Consider the following 19,442-nt stretch of genomic DNA (forward strand, 5'->3'; position numbering starts at 1 on the left):
AGACCATGTCCTTCAGGTTGAGGAGTGCTGACCTGAACACAGCGTCCCAGGTGAGTTGGGTATTGTTCCTTGAGGGTCTGCATGCAGAGGCTCGATCGAGTTCCCTGATGACGTCTGGATCTTTCAGAAGCCTCCTGAAGCGATCAACTTCTCTCTGGAACAGAGCGTTAATGATCAGTTACACTTCACACCATCATTTATCCTGGGTTTTATGTTCCTTCTTCTGAAATGAAGGGCTTTAATAGAGACACTGTTCATCCTCTTCTTCAGTTACAGCCTCTTTACCCTCCCGCCTACAACTGCTGTATGTTATTGATAGCATTCTGCAATAATGTGAGGTACTGATGTTAGATGATTATGATGATACAGGAAGCCATGTTAAATATATCTAAGCCATAAGCCAAGATACCAGTGTCCACTAAATGTCAGTATCAGAACCATTTGGGCTTGTGATTTCAGGCTCTGAAAACAGCATAAATAGTTTTCTCTACAGCTAAGACACATCAGAAGAAAAACACATGAATGTGCTTTGTAATCCGCAACGGAGGAAATAAAACTGGTCCAGGGATTGAACACTGAGGACCCCTTTATTTACTGATTGTAGCTCTGTTGCCCCAGAGACCCACTCTGCAGAGGGAGGATGTTTAATCGATTTAGTTGCAATAAGTTCAAAGCCAATGTTTCTTAGGCCTATTACACATCAACAATCTTGCTCCATGTGGTTGTGGATCGTACATTAAAATAGTTTTGTGTTTTAGACACCACTGTCTACAAAAACACTTTCTAAAATCAACACTGCAAAGAAAGTATGAGACTGTGATGAAGCCTTTGTCTTCAAAAGAAACTGAACAACTTTGTACAGATCTCAAATTATTATCACAGAATTATGCTGAAATTGGGGAAAAACTGATGGGATTCCGCTTTGAACTCCTCCGTGTGCAGGCGTTTCAAGTGGAGTGTCTCATCACAGAATCAGACACTGTAATTAAAAAATTAACTCCATTATTTAGAAAATAAAAATGAAGAACAGAAGCTCTGTACCTTCCTTTCTGTGGCTTTTTCATTCTCTAACCCTCGGCAGCAGAGCAGCAACTCCTGCAGCTGAATACTCATCGTGCTTCAGCCCATAGACCTTTGTGTGCTCAGCTGCTTCACTGTGAATACACTTCACATTAGGTCCACTCTCTGAAAACGTCCAGCAAACACACACAGAGTGACTTAAGATATAAACACTTGTGTTTCAGTTAAAACAGAGATATTCCTGGTAAAACATTACTACAGTAAAAGTAGATGCAATACCCAGTAAAAATTTAGCCGTTGATTCAACGTTGAAATAACGTAATGACTGCCGTCTAATCAACGTTCTCTTAAGGTTGAAAATGAAAGTTGAAAAGACGTCCAAACACAGACATTGAAAAGACGACTATTAGACGTATTTTGGACGTCCATTGACGTTATTAATTGGTCCCGAAATAAATTACTTGTATAAAACGCGTTTTGGACGTCCACTGACGTTATCGATTGGTCACCACTTAACTAACTTATTAAGATGGATTTTGGACGTCCACTGACGTTTAAAATATGTCCTTGACGGACAGACTACTTTTAGACCTATTTTGAACGTCCAGGGACGTTCCTTGTTTACTGGGTAGGTGTCAAGTTCTAATACAAAAGCTAATAAGTATCGAGATTGAAAGTCCTGAAAATCCTGTGTGTTTTACAACTGAACAATTCAGGGGGAGTCTGTGATCGTGACGTTACTCATCGTTATTCCACAGTGAATTAAACTGTGATTACTTCACAAAAATGAAGCTCCAGGACTGAGTTTATCACCAAGACCCTGAAGAAGTCTGGCTTTAGATCTGAGCGCTGAATGTCGAGTGCTGGCAGATATCCGGATAAATCTGACTGCTCTGACTCTGTAATAAAAGCTGAACGTCCCCTGTTTAAAACGTGGAAAGGTGTTGTTGAAGATAAAGGTGAGAGTTAAACCTTAAGCTTACATGATGGAAACTATTAGATGTAGACACCATTAAAAAGCAGTACTGTACTTTGAAAGTCCTGTGACTCTGTTACTCGTCTTTTCACCTTTAATTCAGTGTTTATTGAATGACATTTAGGTACGTGATTTCAACGTTGAAATAATGGCTTTAGAAGGACGTCTTTAATGTGACTTTTTTAGTCGTCTTTTCCATGTCTGTGTTTGGACGTCTTTTCAACTTTCATTTTCAACCTTAAGAGAACGTTGATTAGACGTCAGTCAAGTACGTTATTTCAACGTTGAATCAACGGCTAAATGTTTACTGGGTAGAGATTTTAAACCATAACACAACCAGGATTCATCCTTCGGCCCTGGTGAATGTATTATTTGGAGTTGGGCATTCATTCTTACTCATTTAAAATCAATTTAATGTTATTCAAATTCAAGTACATTTAAAATATTTAACTAAATTAAACATGAAACAGCACATAACTGCAACATCCGCAGATTCTCAAGTGAATTACAAAAGGAAAATACTTTCCTCCTCGAGCAGACTGACATTTTTTTTAATCAAATAATGGTTCAGCGGGAGTGTTTTTGTTATTTTTGTACAGGTGCAGAAGTGCCTCTGATAGCTCTCCAATACTCCACCGGCACTGGCCTGATAAACTATCTGTAATATACGGCCTAACAGTTTAAAGGTTTCATTTGTTTTTTTCTCGGATGTGTTCATACTGGAGTTAGCGAGGAAGCTAAACACGAAACTGCAGTCACAGTTCCACCTTAAGATAAACAGCCGGGTTTAAGGTGGAATAGAGAAAAACTAAGTATCTGGAGACCAGGGGGAGGTTTAAGAGATAAACAGACCTCTCCTCGGAGATCAGAGCCGCAGTGGGTCCACGGAGTGTGAGTGAGGAACGACCCGCTCGGGTCTCACTGTGGAGCTGAGGAGCTGAGGAACGCCCCCGGCTCTCACCGCTTCACAGGTTTTGTTTCTCTGTAAAATCTCACGTGTTATAAAAGTCCCTCAATCTCTTCCTCTATGGTTGTCTTTCTATCAGCCGGAGGATGAGCGCCTCCAAACGGCTCTTTTTTTAATAGACATGATTTCATTCATTCATTCTCTGCCAGCGTTTCATCATGTTCAGAATCGCGTTGGATCCGGAGCCAGTTCACTCACACACTCACCCACTCATCAGTGACTCACACACTCACCCACTCATCATTCACTCACCCACTCATCATTCACTCACCCAGACACTCACCCACTCATCAGTCACTCACACACTCACCCACTCATCAGTGACTCACACACTCACCCACTCATCATTCACTCACCCACTCATCATTCACTCACCCAGACACTCACCCACTCATCAGTCACTCACACACTCACCCACTCATCAGTCACTCACACACTCACACACTCATCAGTCACTCACCCACTCATCAGTCACTCACCCAGACACTCACCCACTCATCAGTCACTCAGCCAGACACTCACCCAATCATCAGTCACTCACCCACTCATCAGTCACTCACACACTCACCCACTCATCAGTCACTCACCCAGACACTCACCCACTCATCAGTCACTCACCCACTCATCAGTCACTCACCCAGACACTCACCCACTCATCAGTCACTCAGCCAGACACTCACCCACTCATCAGCCACTCACACACTCACCCACTCATCAGTCACTCAGCCAGACACTCACCCACTCATCAGTCACTCACACACTCACCCATTCATCAGTCACTCACACACTCACCCACTCATCATTCACTCACCCAGACACTCACCCACTCATCATTCACTCACCCAGACACTCACCCACTCATCAGTCACTCACACACTCACCCACTCATCAGTCACTCACACACTCACACACTCATCAGTCACTCACCCACTCATCAGTCACTCACCCAGACACTCACCCACTCATCAGTCACTCAGCCAGACACTCACCCAATCATCAGTCACTCACACACTCACCCACTCATCAGTCACTCAGCCAGACACTCACCCACTCATCAGCCACTCACACACTCACCCACTCATCAGTCACTCAGCCAGACACTCACCCACTCATCAGTCACTCACACACTCACCCATTCATCAGTCACTCACCCACTCATCAGTCACTCACCCACTCATCAGACACTCACTCACTCATCAGTCACTCACCCACTCATCAGTCACTCACCCAGACACTCACCCACTCATCAGTCACTCACCCAGACACTCACCCACTCATCAGTCACTCAGCCAGACACTCACCCACTCATCAGCCACTCACACACTCACCCACTCATCAGTCACTCAGCCAGACACTCACCCACTCATCAGTCACTCACATACTCACCCATTCATCAGTCACTCACACACTCACCCACTCATCATTCACTCACCCAGACACTCACCCACTCATCATTCACTCACCCAGACACTCACCCACTCATCAGTCACTCACACACTCACCCACTCATCAGTCACTCACCCAGACACTCACCCACTCATCAGTCACTCAGCCAGACACTCACCCAATCATCAGTCACTCACACACTCACCCACTCATCAGTCACTCAGCCAGACACTCACCCACTCATCAGCCACTCACACACTCACCCACTCATCAGTCACTCAGCCAGACACTCACCCACTCATCAGTCACTCACACACTCACCCATTCATCAGTCACTCACCCACTCATCAGTCACTCACCCACTCATCAGACACTCACTCACTCATCAGTCACTCACCCACTCATCAGTCACTCACCCAGACACTGTAATTGTCAGCAAAACCAAGAGTTTATAAACCATTTCTCATCTAAAATTTCTCAGTGTTATTTAAATCCTAATTTGTGATCTTTTTCTTCTCTGTGGATGTAGAATTTAGTGTGACGGGTAAATGTTATTCTTTACTATAAGGTTTTATCAACTCATCATCATCAAATTAATGATAAAATAAAAAACATCTCTAAAAGGAATTCAGAAAAATGAAAATAATGATTTTTTTAATGACAAAAATGACAATCCAGAAAAAAAAAATCTGTATATATCCTGGTGATGTAGCTTTGCATAACTGAATAAAATACACACAACTAATAATAACCATGCCCAAGCTCGTGCTCATATTTTACAGACTAAATTAGTATATATTAAAATATATATAATATAAAAATTAAAAACATTAAATGCATTAAAAGCTATTAGATAAATGTATTTTATAATACAATAAACAAAAATGGCCCTGTGAAGGACTGGCGTCCCCTCCAGGGTGTATTCCCGCCTTGCGCCCGATGATTCCAGGTAGGCTCTGGACCCCCCGCGACCCTAAATTGGATAAGCGCTTACAGATAATGGATGGATGGATGGATGGAATAAACAAAAATGCTCGCATAAAATTAATTAAAGATTCTTTAAAATAGATGCAATAAATTACATTATGGGCCTCGAAATTTTAATTATTATTTATCATCATAGTGTAGCATTCATCGGTTGTTTTAAAAGTCTTTATGTATTTTATGTAAAAAACAAAATATCACAACGTGGGCGGGGCATAGCGCATATGAAACCGCCCCTCACCCACGTGTCATTAGAGAAAATGGCGGCGGTGAGGAGAGCTAAACGCATGGCAGCGGCGCAGACCGGATTCCTGTCTCTGAACTCGAATCCACCCAGTACCACCCGAACCCGTAAACGGGTCAGTAAGAACAAGAAGAAGAACTGGAACAAATACAGCGACATTCAGGACGTGGAGGAGTTTCTGGACGACGTCAGACTCCAAGAAAAAGCCGCGGGGTGAGCAGTGTGTCTCTGTGTATCTCTCTCTTTCTGCATATCTTTTGGTCTCTCTCTCATTCTCTACATCTCCTTTTCTCTGTCTCTCGCTTTCTGTGTCTGTCTCTTAGTCTGTGTCTTTTTTTAATTGTGTGGATTGAACCCCTCTTAATTCAAGGTCTTTTATTGTCAATAAAATTAAGTTTATGTTACAGTAATTGGAGTTAGTCTTAAAAATTCAAAAAGAAAATAACTTATGGAGTTTATGAATAAATATTTACAATATGGAACATAACGAATTCTTGGAAACAGTTAAATCTGGAATAAAAACAGTAAGAGAAATATATTAAGTCTCTGCATTTGTCTCGAGTTCCTTTTTAAGGCGAATCTTCAGAATTTAGAGCTTATTGAAGCCTCTGTTGTGTGAAGGACTCTGCTAACTCTCTCTGTGCCTGTTCCACAGGGGTGTGATTGCGGATAAACCAGACAGTAGCCTCTTCTTTGTGGACACTAGAAACGAGGAAGTTGTTTCTGTGCCAGGTAACTGTTCCAACTTGTCATCATCCTGGCTGTGTGTTATTTTTTTTTTAATAATTTCTGAATGCAGATTTTGGGACCCCTGGTCTATATTGACATTGTGTTCTGTCTCTGCTCTAGAACCCATTGGAAAGAGAAGCAAGAAGTCAAAGCCACTTCGGATAGATTTGATTCTCCAGCCCGATTCTCATGTGCCGCCTCCTAAAGAGTGAGACCCCCCCCCCCTTATCTCCTCCTTGTGTGTTTTAACCAGATGATGTTTCTTCACTCTTGAGACAAAGATAAAGTCAGACAATTTAGATGTTTAGATACTGTTGGCCTTTTATATAAAGAGTTAAAATGGGCGGGGAAAGTGCCCTCCTCGAGTGACATGGTTTTGATTGAACAATTTTGTAAAGAAAATCAAGAATCACAAGTCCCTTTATTATGTTGAACATATCAAATCTGCTATTTGGCCAAGTGTCAATGCTGAAAGTGGTCAAATCAGAATTCATCTGTAGTTTTAGCAAATCACTCGCCAAGGGTGAGAGTCAGTTGGAGATTTATTAAACACAATACCTGAAGCAAGGTCAAAACCAAAAGAAATGTTCCAAAATCCTAAAAATTAGAACAGTACACATCCAAAAGACAAAAACGAGTATCAGGCAAAAAGTCAGAAAATCAAAACCGTAGCCTGTTTAAGAATCTATACTCTGCACTCATATAGACGAAAGAGTTTAAAGGACCACTATGTAGTGCTTTTACATTTTAAATTACAGCTTCATAATAACTGTGAACCTCCACTGAGCGGTGACAGGGAGAATAGAGCCTCTGTAGTGGCTACTCTGGGCTCAGCACTGCAGAAACTGCACTATGTAACTTTAGGAGGAACCCACCCGCAACTGTAAGGGGAGCCCAGGAGCAAAGTGTTACCTAGTGCTGTTTTAACACTTGTCCTTGGTCTGCAGTGGCAGCTTTCACTCTTGGAGCATAGCAGCACTGAACGATGATACACTTTAACGCTGTCCTTTCTGCTCTGTCCTGTCCAGTATTTTGGCCTATCAGCGTCCCAATGCCAAGAAAGAGCGGCGCATTGCCCAAAAGGCAGAGAAACTGGCAGCTATGGGCATTTTACCCCGACGAAAGAAGCTTCTTCACAAACCAGCAGCAGCCTCTGTTCAAGAGAAGCCAGTGACCAGTAAAGACCCAGAGAGACCATTCTACGATCTCTGGAGTGCAGGCGGTGAGTACAGCTGGTCTCTCTGAGGTCCAGGTCATAGAAATGGGGTTCTGTTTACTCACAGAGATTAAAGAATGTTATGGTATTGTTTCCTAGGTTAGATTACAGGTGCGGTGGTATTATGAGCCTCTGTTATTTCATTGGTCACTGTTGGTCCAGTGTTGGAATTTGTCTGTGAAAAGTTTTTTGCCCTGTGACGATCTCATCCTTGCGCTCCCAGCATTTCTTTGGGAATGTGAAGACAACCGATTGGGACCCGGAGGACTGTTGTGTGAACGGTTCTTCAGGATCTGAGGGTGATGGACACGGTTTTTGAGATGTCGTGCTCACTTCTCGTGCCATTCTCGTAGTAATAACTTGTTCAGTGTATTTATTAGTTTTAGTTATTTATGAGAACAATATTAAGGTGTTGCTTTTAGCGCCTCTTGAAATGGAGGAGTCCAGCATCCACCTGAAACAGCAAGATCTCCGTGTCTGGAGGCCTAAACAGTTTAACAGTGTGTCTGTCTTTCAGGCCCTGAGACAGCAGACCTGTATTTTCTGGAACAGACCAAGAAGAAGTTGATTAAGGTGTGATTTATAGTTTACAGAGATATATAAGAGACAAAGACGATGTTTGTGTGTCATTAAAACACTGTTATCCTGCAGAGGCCAGAAAAGCTGAATAAGAAACCTTCGGTTCTTCCAGCTGTTGAAGTCATTGCTCCTGGTGCCTCCTACAATCCAGACTTCTTCTCTCACCAGGTGAACACAAGCTCAGTGGCTTTTGGTTTAACTTGTGTGTAAGAATAAATCATCATTTGTGATCAGGGTAAAATCAGTATTTCACAGACTAGGCTACTCACTGACCCCCTAAGATTTGGTGTTGAGTACTGAGTTAAGGCTGGGGTCTGTTGGAGCAATTGTGCTGCGTGATGTCTGTTTTTCTTTGTGTGTTTGTGAAGGTTCTCTATGCCCTGGAAAAGACAAGTGTGTGTGTGTGTTCTTTAGGCTTTGTTGCTGGAAGCTCATGAGGTGGAGGTAAAGAAGTTGAAGGCAGAGGAGCGGCTGCAGCGACAGATCGCCATAAATAAGAGTGATGTTGCTACTGTGGTATGAACCATCAGTATATTCCATTCCACCAAGTTTCACGATGTAAAACTTGCAGGATATTTATATAAACACTGCCCTTTGTATAAAACCTCATATCTCCAGTTCAGGTATTTGTGCATCTCTAGAGTTGTGTGAAAATCTCATTTTTAGAAACACAAATAATGATCCAGATTTACCAGGAAAACCTTTCTACAAGCCCTTTTCAAACCCTGTCCAATCAAATCTTCTGCCTCCCTCATAAACTGTGCATGTCTGTGCAGGAGACCACATTTAAAGAGCAGATTGAAGGCCTAGTGGAGGAAGAGGAGGAGACTAAGGAGGAGGAGCCTCAGGGAGAAACTGCTGAAGATGGGGCCGTCGGTCCAGTGGCCCAGCAGGAGAAGAAAACTGAGAAACAGAGAAAGAAAGAAAAAGCGGAAAGGAGAAAGGTATGGAAACAGAGTGCAGAACTGCTTTGTGTCTGGTTCTGGAAGCTGAGCTACACTAAAATTATTGAGGTGTAAATCACACTATTTACAGGTGTGTTTGCTCATTCAGATGTGAAATGAAGTTCTTAAAGACTGAGCTCGGCTCACTCTCCAATCAGACTAAAACTCTTTACATGAATTCACCAGGACTTGCAGAGGAAGGCTGAGAGGAAGATGATCGCCAGCCGCCAGCAGCTCTTCAAGCTGCGCTCTATTGGTGCCGAGGTGAAGATGAGAGAGCAAATGACCAAGATTAGACGAATGAAACGTGCAGCTCAGCTCGAGGCTCAGAAATCACTACCCCACCGCCTGGGCAAACTGAAGTCAGTCTGGTGGCTTTACTCACTGTGTACAGAATACTCTGAACCTCCGATACTAAACAAATATAATGATTATACAGTAGTTTCCTGAGGTTGTTGACGCTGCATATGTTTTGTGTTTGATTCTTGTGCAGGTTCCAAGCCCCTGATCTGGATGTGCAGCTGAGTGATGAGATTGCAGGTTCTCTCCGCACGCTCAAGGTCTTTCTCTGGTTTCTAGTATTGATATTTATTCCTAAATGCACTCGATGCTTGTTTGGCATTGTGCAGATGTTTTTAATATTTACATTAGGATTAATCTGGGGTCTGTTAATCAGGAAATATTTCCACCGTCACTCGCTGAGTATATAACGTCTAACTCTAAGTCTTGTTTCTTTGTTGTGCAGCCAGAGGGCAGTGTCCTCAAAGATCGGTTTAAGAGCTTACAGAAGAGGAACCTGATAGAACCCAGAGAACGAGCCAAGTAAGAGTCTGGCCTCTGTTTAAAGCTCACATTTACTCCAATGTTAAAGTCCTAATGATTTAAATATTCTTAGTTAAGTCACTACATGGCCTTCCACCAGAATACCTCTCAAAAATGTGTTTGGCATGTGAACCAGGAAGGCTCCTCAGATCTTCAGTCTTCTCTCTCTTAGTTGTTCCAAAAAGCAAAACTAAAACCTCTGGTGATGCTGTTTTAGCCGTTACACTCAAACCGCTGGAACAGCCTTTCAGTAGACACACGAGAAGCCCAGAATAGTGACGTTTCAAATGTAAATTAAAAACCTACTACTTCAGGCTTTCATATAGTGATTTAAACCTATTCCCTATTTTATTGACCATGTTTGCTTTAATTAACATTTTTTTAAATCACTTATTATTTATTATATTTTTCCCCTTCTATGTTTTCATTCCGTTTTTTTTAAATAAATAATTGCATGTCAAGCACCTTGAATATCAATGTAGTTAGTTTGAAAGGTGCTATATAAATAACACACTGATCTTAGAAATAACACAACGTTGAGTGTGTGCTTAGTGTCTGAGGTAGTTCCAGCTCACGCAGTTCTGTTGTCTTATGTGTGTTTGTGTTGGGTTTGCTCTCCCAGGTTCAAGAGGAAACACAAGGTGAAATATGTGGAGAAAAGGGCCTTCAAAGAGATAAAGTGATCATGGTGCTGCTCTCATCAGATCAGTGGATAATGCCGTGGATCTTCATTTGTAATGAAGGGGTGCAGCAGAGTTCCTGAATTTATTGTTGTGATTATTATTGTTTTTAATCACAATATTCCCACATTGTTCTGCACTAAATCCAAGTAAACAGGACATTCTCTGCAATTAAATGTACAGTTGGTCAGTACTGCTCAGGTAATGTTAGTTTAACACCATAACCATAACTGATGCAGAGGAGTGAACCCCGAACTGTAACTATTCATGTCTTCAGTGCCATAAATGATTTGATATCCATAGAACCTACTACCATCTTATAATCATTATCAAACACAACAGAAATCTTAACATTGATATGGGGTGTTAATTCATTCCCAAAACAAATGACTTTTTATGGCATCAGAAATGTTTAATACAGTTTAAAACTCCAAACACCCGGTCTCAGGCAGAGTGTGAAATGCCATAGTTATTTACCTTAATTGTTTAAGGGAAGGACTTTATTATAATAGACTTCCAAGCCTTAAAGCTCGCTACAGCCAATGCGTCCTGTTTTTGAGTAAACCAAAACTGTTTGAGTTGATTTGTCTTCAATCTTCAGTGAAATCCTGGGGTCTGTTTTTGTCCAGGGACCTCTCCTTGTAGTTCTAGGCCCAGGAAATCTGGCCAAGATCTGGAAATCCCTTTTAATGTCACGGTTTTTCTTATAAAAGCCTGGGTCAGAAAGCAACACCATTTCTGTTGCTTTTACTTTTCAGTGAAAGCTACCAATTGTAGCCTTTTTTTTTTTCACCCCTTAATAAAAAATATATGTGTGAATTTCAAAAGTTCGAGTGTATTCATTCTATAATTTATTTCTGTTTTTTGCACATATCATATCATAAACAATTTGCAGCTTTTGTAGGTGTAGTATTACTCACTGGTATAGAGATGTGTGTATGTAAAAGGAAGAGAATGGAGGCTGTAGTTGTGGTGCCAGATTCCTGGCGTGAGGGCAAGGGGGTTGCGCCAGGCTGGTGGCTGATTGGTGAACGCAGAGAAAATCTGCTACAACCGATTAGCACACGCTTCACTGAGACACAGCCCACAGCTATCACCCTTCTGTCAGCACTGCTCTCTATCTCTCCATCTCTGTCGATCCCGTTATGTATCATACACTTTTCCAACCGTATCCTGTTTCCACTTGCCCTTTATGGCATGACCCTTCTGTCTCATCATGGAATACACTGAGTTTCTCAGATGCAGAATTATTCAAATGTTCATGATATATCCACTTCATACACCTGACCCTCAGATCACCCGGAACACTTTTGCTTCCACCGGGAAAGGGAGGGTTAAGGGAAAGTGTGAGTGGAAAATGTAAGTATTTTCCATAATTATTAAAAGACATAATGAGAATGGGATACTGGAAACCCGCTGAATCATGGAACAGAATGAAAACATCCCCAGCAGATCGACAGTACTGAAAGCTTCAGAGACTGGAGAAAATCAGGCTCCACTCTTAATAGATCTGAACAGTCCTCAGCTCTTTGTGTGCATCGTAGCCTCCACAGAACCCACACTGCACAGCATTGCAGTGTTGGAGGTTCGGAAAAATGTTCCTTGTGGTCCTGCGAGTGTGTGGGTTCCCCCCAGGTCATTCACTCTCCTTTAGAAGTCTGAACACATGTTGGTAGATGGAGTAAATGAGATGCTTTCCACAGCAGTGTGAGAGAGTGACTGAGTGGCCAGGTGAGGATGACAGTGCTGATGTGGGTGATGGATGGCACTGGATGGTAACACAGGTGATGGATTGTGATGGTGCTCATGTAGGCATTGGATAGTGATGAATGTTGCTGGTGCACGCGATGGAAAGTGCTGGTAGAGGTGCAGATGATAGGTGGTTATGGTGCTGATGCAGGTATTGGATAGTGATGGTGCTGACGTAGGCGGTGGGGTGCTAAGGGTTTTGACAGACTGCAGGTGAAGGCCGCAATGATTTACTTATTGGGAAAAAGGCCTGTGATCCCTGCCTCACTCTCAGGAAGTGACGTGCTTCTCTGGCCATCTGTCTACACATTAATCCCCTCAGCGCTTAGCGATATTACTGCCTGGCTTATCACCGTGGCAACCGGCCTTCAATCCTAACTCGGCAATGCTCCTACGTGATGTGGGGGGCGAGATGAGGGAATTTGATGTGAGTGCACAAATACCTACACACGTGCACATTTTATATATATATATATATATATATATATATATATATATACACACACACACACACACACACACACTGGTCAGCCATATCATTAAGATGTTTATATTTATTATTATTATATAACTTGTTTCTGCACTTATTGTCCACTGAGAGTTCTACCCGGAGGAAACCCACGCAGACACAGGGAGAACACACCACGCTCCTCACAGACAGTCACCCGGAGGAAACCCATAATTATTAGTTATAATAAGTTATAATTTAACCGTTATTATTTATAAAACCAGTGGTCCAAGATGTTTTTTTTTATATATAAATATTCATAAAAATATATCGCAATAATTTTGCTTTCAGCCTTAATTTGGCGGGGCAGAGAGGGGTTGATTGGTGGTGGTGTAACTTTATCCAGCTCAAGGTCGGGGGTCTGGAGTCTATACCTTAGCTGCAAGGCAGGAACACACTCTGAACGGGGCCAGTGAAAAACAAAAAACAAGGTAACAACTTGTTACACACACACACACAAGTCTCAGCTCATACAACATTCAAGGTGTTTAATTCAGTCATCATTTACAGTACACAAGTCAGAAACAAACAGAACCAAACCTTCCAAATAGGTCAGATATATATATAAAAAAGGGAACAGCATGTTTTCTTTAAAAATCAAGGATGAGTGCGGTAACATTAGAAGAAAATTAGAAAAGACCATCAAAGAGCGTTTTTTTTATATATATCTCAGGACGTCTAAACTCAAGGCTTGTTGGATCTCAGCAGAACTGTTCCTGAATGTTCTCAGATGTGTGATAGCTGTGTGTACGTTATCGAGCGGAGCAGACGGTGCCAGTTTTGCAGCTGTCAGTGAAAATGTTCACTTTTTTGCTAAAGATAGACTCTGGCTTATTTTAGCTGAAACTGCAGAAGCCTAAGGCTGTGATTTTCTCAGAGAATTATTTCTGGATGCAGTGAAGTCATTCAGTGTTATCTGCAACAGCTTGATGAAAGAAAAGATTAAAAATGGATTTTAAAAATCCAGAACCTTGTTTTCTGTGCACTTATTTTAATTAGATGTAATTATTGATATCATGTAAAGAAGGATTAGAGCATTGCACATTGACCTCATAAAAGCTGAATGTGCCTAATCCCCAGAAGGTCCTGGGTCCAGCTTAAAAAGAACAAACACCTCAGAGTTCAGTTCAGTGCAGTTAACCTTCACTTGGCTTTGTGCGGTATTGTTTCTTTATGGTGGGCAGAATAATGCCAGTGCAATAAGCTGCATATAAAAACACCAGCTAGATCCTAATATGGCTTTTAGTCACAAGTTCTTAAAGGTTTGTCTTCCATTAAAGGCTCTTAAAATGTAACATGGCTTAGCATTTTTGTTTGTTTCGTGACTACACTGAAATGTATATCTTGTGGCATGTGAAAATATATCGATCCTAATAAATAGCTCCAGCTAATATTTTTATCTTAGCTTTATATTTATATACAGATATATAAAGATTATTTAACTTTTTACTAGAGGTGATGTTACTTGTGTTTTGTCCTTTTTGCTGCCTGTGAATAAGTAAGTAATATGACATAGTATAAATATAAATAGCTGAATAATCATTTTATATCCTTAGTATATCTCAAAAAGAGAAAAAGTAGGTTTAGTCACTGGGTTTAAGATGATTTAACTCGCTGAGGTTTAATTTTTTGGCGTAGGCTAGCGTAAGCATTAGCAGAGGTTTAGGATTCCAGGTAAAATGAATCTAAATGCTATCAGGACTCAGCTAGGTGGTGGAGCTCCCCTTTCTCTTAATGAATTTCAGATAATCCATTAAAGGATCAGTAGAGCGAACCAAGGCTGCGCTTCACAAACAACAGCTCAGCACAGAACCTTCTGCATCACAAACAGGGCTCATTCAGCTGAACTTTAAGCTGAAATGGAGCTAAGCCCTCGGGAGTTCTACAGTTTACTAGTTTGGAATTGTTGAACTTGTATAAAATAAATAAAGAAATAAATAAAGGCATAACATTTTTTCGTTCCGCTTGTTCAGAATTAAAATACACTTCTAAAATAGCAGAGAAATACATATAATTTTCAATTTCCACCTAATCCAGAAATCAGTTTATTATAAATCTCAAACCAGAACGAAAAAATCAAACAAACAAACAATAAATAAAATAAAAATGAATAAAAACCCAACTCTGTTCAAATCCCTAAGTTACCACCTTTAGCCTTGAACAGTAATAGTTTTTTAATTGCTAATGTATTGTGAAATATAATATATACCTGACTTTAATAAAACTATCAGAAAAAACTATTTCCAGCAGCTGATTGACCACTAGGAATAAATGTATTTATTGCAGCATTATTGATTATTTCTTTCGCTTCTTAATAAACAAACTGTTGTAATGTTTTGACAGTATGTTGATTATAGAAAATAAAAGATGTGATTCAAAACCTTATTGAATGTTCATGTATTTTCGTGAGTAAATCTATGTCCTGATTTATAGCTTCAGCAAATATAGTATTGTTACCCTGCTTACAGATTATACCCTGGCTTCCTGCATTGCACAGTCTGTGCATACATCTTTTTAAATAACATACAAATAATGATATACACCAATCAGCCATAAGATCAAAACTATTGTCAGGTAAAATAACTTTGAATATCTGGTTACAGTGCCCCCTGTCAAGGGGTGGGTAGGAGTCAGTGGTCTTAATCTTGTGGCTTTTCAGTGTGCAGTCACTGTCACTTTGTGGTTGTGTTTTACACCGTATTAAAAACTTCTTGGAACGTCATGTGGGACGTAAAGAAATGATCAACACCTTCTGTTTTGAAAGTGATTTCTAGTTACGACAGCGATACACGCAGATCCCGCATTGATGGCTGATTTGTTGATGGTGTTAGATTTCTGAGAAGGATGGGAACCAGTGTTTATCCAGCTGCGCAAGCCTTGGTGAGTTATGAGGGCATTGTCTACTAATGGTCTCTGTGGTAGGAGTTTTTGGGTTGATCTGTGATCAGTGTTTATCATTTTGAAACCGTTCAAAGGAGACTATAAAATCTTATGTGGTTATTTACGGTGCCGAGACAGACAACACAAATTTGCAAAAATAAAAACACATTTACAAGTTGTGCAAACGGCCAAAAGGAAGGAAAAGTTAGGTACAATACATATCAAGTGCTGCTGTTATTGTCAGTAAAACTGCTTTGCAGGGAAGAAGCGAATGGAGTTTGGGAGGGTAATTTCCAACCTTGTTTTGTCCATTTTGTGGGAGTCATTTGTGGCACCCTTTTGTTTTTCATGGGGGAAGTCTTTAGAGATTTTCAAAGAGCAGAAAAAAGAAGGAGATGCACAAGTGACGTCTACACCACCTGTAAACATTACTGAAAGTAAGTGGATTGTAAACACTAGCTATAGACAAAACGTGGTTTGATATTACGCTCACAAACTCCATTCACTTCTTTTCCTGTGTATTGCACCTAGTCTTTCCATCTGATTTGCAGATTGTAAAAGTGTTTTGGCTGGTTGTAAAAGTGTTTCACAGCTTGTAAATGTGTTTTTATTTTTGTCAATTTGTTTTGCCCTTCTCGTCCAGTGTAGTTTAAAGAGGAAAAAGTTTGAGGAATGAGTGGATCAGACACAGCAGACGACCAACTGATGTAATTACAAATAAGTAAATATTTCCATAAACTCATAACACATATTGCTGTTGCTTTACTAATTTATTTGGAAAAATGATCTCTAATTTTTGTCAATTTTAAGTAACGGTGGAGCAGTTACATTTGCCATTTCTAGTGACAAACGTCATTACATTTGAGAAATTATAAGGGCTTGGGTCATTTTCAGTATTTTGGCTTAATGTTAAATAATTTTATTTGCCTACTTTTTTTAAAAATGATTATTATTGAAAGGGTTTCTTTATTTTGAGGGTAACAGTGTAAACTGAAACTTGAAGAGTGGAACCGCTGTGTGTGACTACACTAGGACCTGCAGGCACAGAGAGAGTGCATTACGACAAAGCAGGGGCTCTTTTAAAGGGATTAATGCGTGTCATTGTAATCCAAGATTCCGCACTAGTTAGCTTTAAATGCTGCTGCTTCCATACGTAAAAGAACTCTTAATCCACAATGTTCCTTGGCATGACTGAGGAGTTCCAGGCAAGTACATTTCCTTTTTTGTTCACAAAACAGCAACTCCTCCATAAGAATGAAACTAATACACTCTGCACGACACAATTGTCAGAAGTTTTACAACTTGTTTGAAATGTTATAAAATGTGGGTAGACTCCCAAATGGCTTTTTCACTAACATATCTTGAAGTATTAATTGTAGAAACAGTAAAAACTAGGTCATTCCAAATAGACAGATACAAATTTTTTACATGCCTGAGACGCTGTTTGCATGTGTAGTAGACATGAACACGGGTCCAAGACTTTATCCGAGCACTTCACTGACATTATGACCTTTTGGAAAAGTATGATTAGAAAACTAATCCTCACCTCAAGAGTGAAGGATTAGACCAGTGGCAGTGGATAAGGTCTTACTGTCATTTAAAAACTCAGACGATGCCTACAAACACATCACTTATGTCTCAAAAATTTCAAGAAAACGTATAAAATTTCGTGGCAGTGTTGGGCTTCATGTATGATGTTGAACCTGTGCACAAACCTGTGTACTTTTAAATAAGAAAAATAAATAAAGCAAAAAAAAAACTGCTAAAAATCTTTTTGCAGCAGATTGTGCATGTGTAGTTTCAAATGTGAAGCTGTAAAAGAAATACATTCTTTCCTATAAACTCTAATTGCATTTGCTTTTGGATTTCTAAAGGCTAAGACTCTGTCATGTACCATGCCTTTTTTCATGGGAAATGTATACCATTTAGCTTTTTGTCTGATTAAGCAAACAAAAAGATACAAAACATGCTAGTTCCATTCACACAATCTAATGCATGCATAAATCCAGGCTTAAAATCTCTGAATATCCAATTCATCTACAAAGTTGCATATTACAGTACTTTGGCAAGGGAGTGGCTCAATTACCATTACCCTTCTTTCTTAATGCAAATGCCCAAAAGTTACAGCACTGCAAAGGAAAAAAAGAAGGGCAGAGGTGCAATCCACAAACCTAAAAAACAAAAAAAGACCATCTTTGCATAAATTCTATTTTTCACTCTTTTCTGAATATAGAACAAAGTACAGCAGAGACTGTGGAGAAGAGGGGGGCTTTCTGAAGAAGAAAAGCTTGCTCAGGGAAATGTTAGCCTAATGCTAATCTAATAACAATATAACAGTCTCAGTTTTTTCTGTGAAATTTACCTGATTTCAGACTGAGTCACATTTTGATAGAGATTATTTGTCCTTGGGTTCAGGGATAAAATGTCACATTTGTGAACTGAGAGATTTGCAAAGGTGCTCATAATAGATGCTAAAGTTAGCTGCTTGGCCCCTGAAGTTCACAGCCTTAGCCCTTTGCTCAGAATTACATAACACCTAGGTAACATTAGGTAACAGCACGGGAGAGACCGGTAAAACCTGACTCCAATTATCACTCTGTCAGCTGCCCTTAGAGCTAATTACTGAAGGTGTTTAGCTTTATGGCTAACAATACACATGTAGATACCCTTGGCTACTCTGTGTCTTCTGATCTCTCACAGCTGATCATTCACAGCTTCAAAAACTATTTTAGAAAAATTTAAAGCCTCATGTTACTTAATTATTTGAACCAAAGCAAAAGAAACAGCCATCGTACATCTTATTTTAGTATCATGTGTTTAGCGAGCTGGGAGCAAAAAGTGAATTATGGCTTTAGCAAATATATGCTATAGCTTTTGTTGTTCCAAATCTAATAGCTCCTCTCCTCTAAGGACTTTGTGTGTGAGACGTGCCAGAGATGGAACACGTGACTGTCTGAACGTCTCTCTCTCTCTCTCTCTCTCTCTCTCTCTCTCTCTCTCTCTCTCTCCTCTGTCTGTCTTTTTCCTGACGGCATTTTCTTCTGGTTTGTCTGCACTAGATGCTCTGGTTTGTCTCTGTGTTTTTTCACTGCTGTCTGTCACTGCTTTTCTCTGCACGTGGAAGGCAGGGAGGGGGAAAGTGTGTCGGCTTAAACACTTACGCTCAAGTGCAGCTAATGCAGAGCTAATTGTGTCTGAATGGAACATTAAGTCCAAGTGTGCAGAGACCTTACACCCTGCTTTAACCTGACACACAAGAGACTGACAGTAGATCACAACCTCTCCTCCTTTTTAAAGTGAACCTCTTTCAGAGTGATTTGATGTGAAACAGTTCACTGCTGTTATAGAAACCAGGAGCCGTTTTAATTTGCTATCAAAATGTACAGTGCACCCAGGCTACCAGGCTTCTGAGAGTTAGGCTATATGCTCCTGCTGTGAAACATATCTCAGGCAGACAGGCGAAATTACAGTTATTATTTTCAATAATAAACGTATTGAAATAATTAGCCGTTTGCTGTAAACATCTGAAGGAAATTTCAAATTTCAAAAACCCGCAGTAATGACCTTTCAGGGAACTTCATTATCATCGGTTTTGTTTAAAGGGATGTTCATGGTCAACGTGAACCCAGTAAAATACTGTTTAAGGGCAGCAGCTGTAAATAATGCAAAACCTGTACATTTCTGAGTGTAAAAGACGCTACACAGAGAGATACATAATTTTCTCTTGACACTCAGCAAGGACCCAAAGCATTTGTTCA

At 40.4% G+C, this 19,442-nt stretch overlaps 2 protein-coding genes across 5 annotated transcripts in view; one reads left to right on the forward strand and one right to left on the reverse strand.

Annotated features, from left to right (window-relative positions):
* Positions 1–2,942, reverse strand: part of LOC136675637 (serine-protein kinase ATM-like) — a 42,691-nt gene extending 39,749 nt beyond the window's left edge. For 3 of the 4 annotated variants that reach the window (XM_066652294.1, XM_066652292.1, XM_066652295.1), the window contains exons 1-3: positions 2,849–2,926; positions 1,042–1,185; positions 33–154 (exon numbers count right to left, since the gene is read on the reverse strand). In XM_066652294.1, coding sequence (XP_066508391.1) covers positions 33–154; positions 1,042–1,113 — 194 coding nt within the window. In that variant the 5' untranslated portion in view covers positions 1,114–1,185; positions 2,849–2,926. Of the gene's footprint in view, positions 1–32; positions 155–1,041; positions 1,186–2,848 lie in introns of all 4 variants that reach the window. The other variant, XM_066652293.1, reaches the window with a different exon arrangement.
* A 2,651-nt stretch (positions 2,943–5,593) lies between these two features.
* LOC136675743 (ribosome biogenesis protein NOP53-like) lies at positions 5,594–11,356 on the forward strand. The gene is made up of 12 exons (XM_066652482.1): positions 5,594–5,790; positions 6,233–6,309; positions 6,427–6,514; positions 7,335–7,528; positions 8,040–8,095; positions 8,174–8,269; positions 8,516–8,617; positions 8,878–9,045; positions 9,232–9,407; positions 9,539–9,605; positions 9,791–9,867; positions 10,490–11,356. The coding sequence occupies exons 1-12, from the start codon at positions 5,594–5,596 to the stop codon at positions 10,548–10,550; spliced, it is 1,359 nt and encodes a 452-aa protein (XP_066508579.1). The 3' UTR covers positions 10,551–11,356.
* The last annotated feature ends 8,086 nt before the right edge of the window (positions 11,357–19,442 follow it).

Source organism: Hoplias malabaricus, chromosome X1 (assembly GCF_029633855.1).
Source record: "Hoplias malabaricus isolate fHopMal1 chromosome X1, fHopMal1.hap1, whole genome shotgun sequence".
Taxonomy (NCBI): Eukaryota; Metazoa; Chordata; class Actinopteri; order Characiformes; family Erythrinidae; genus Hoplias; species Hoplias malabaricus.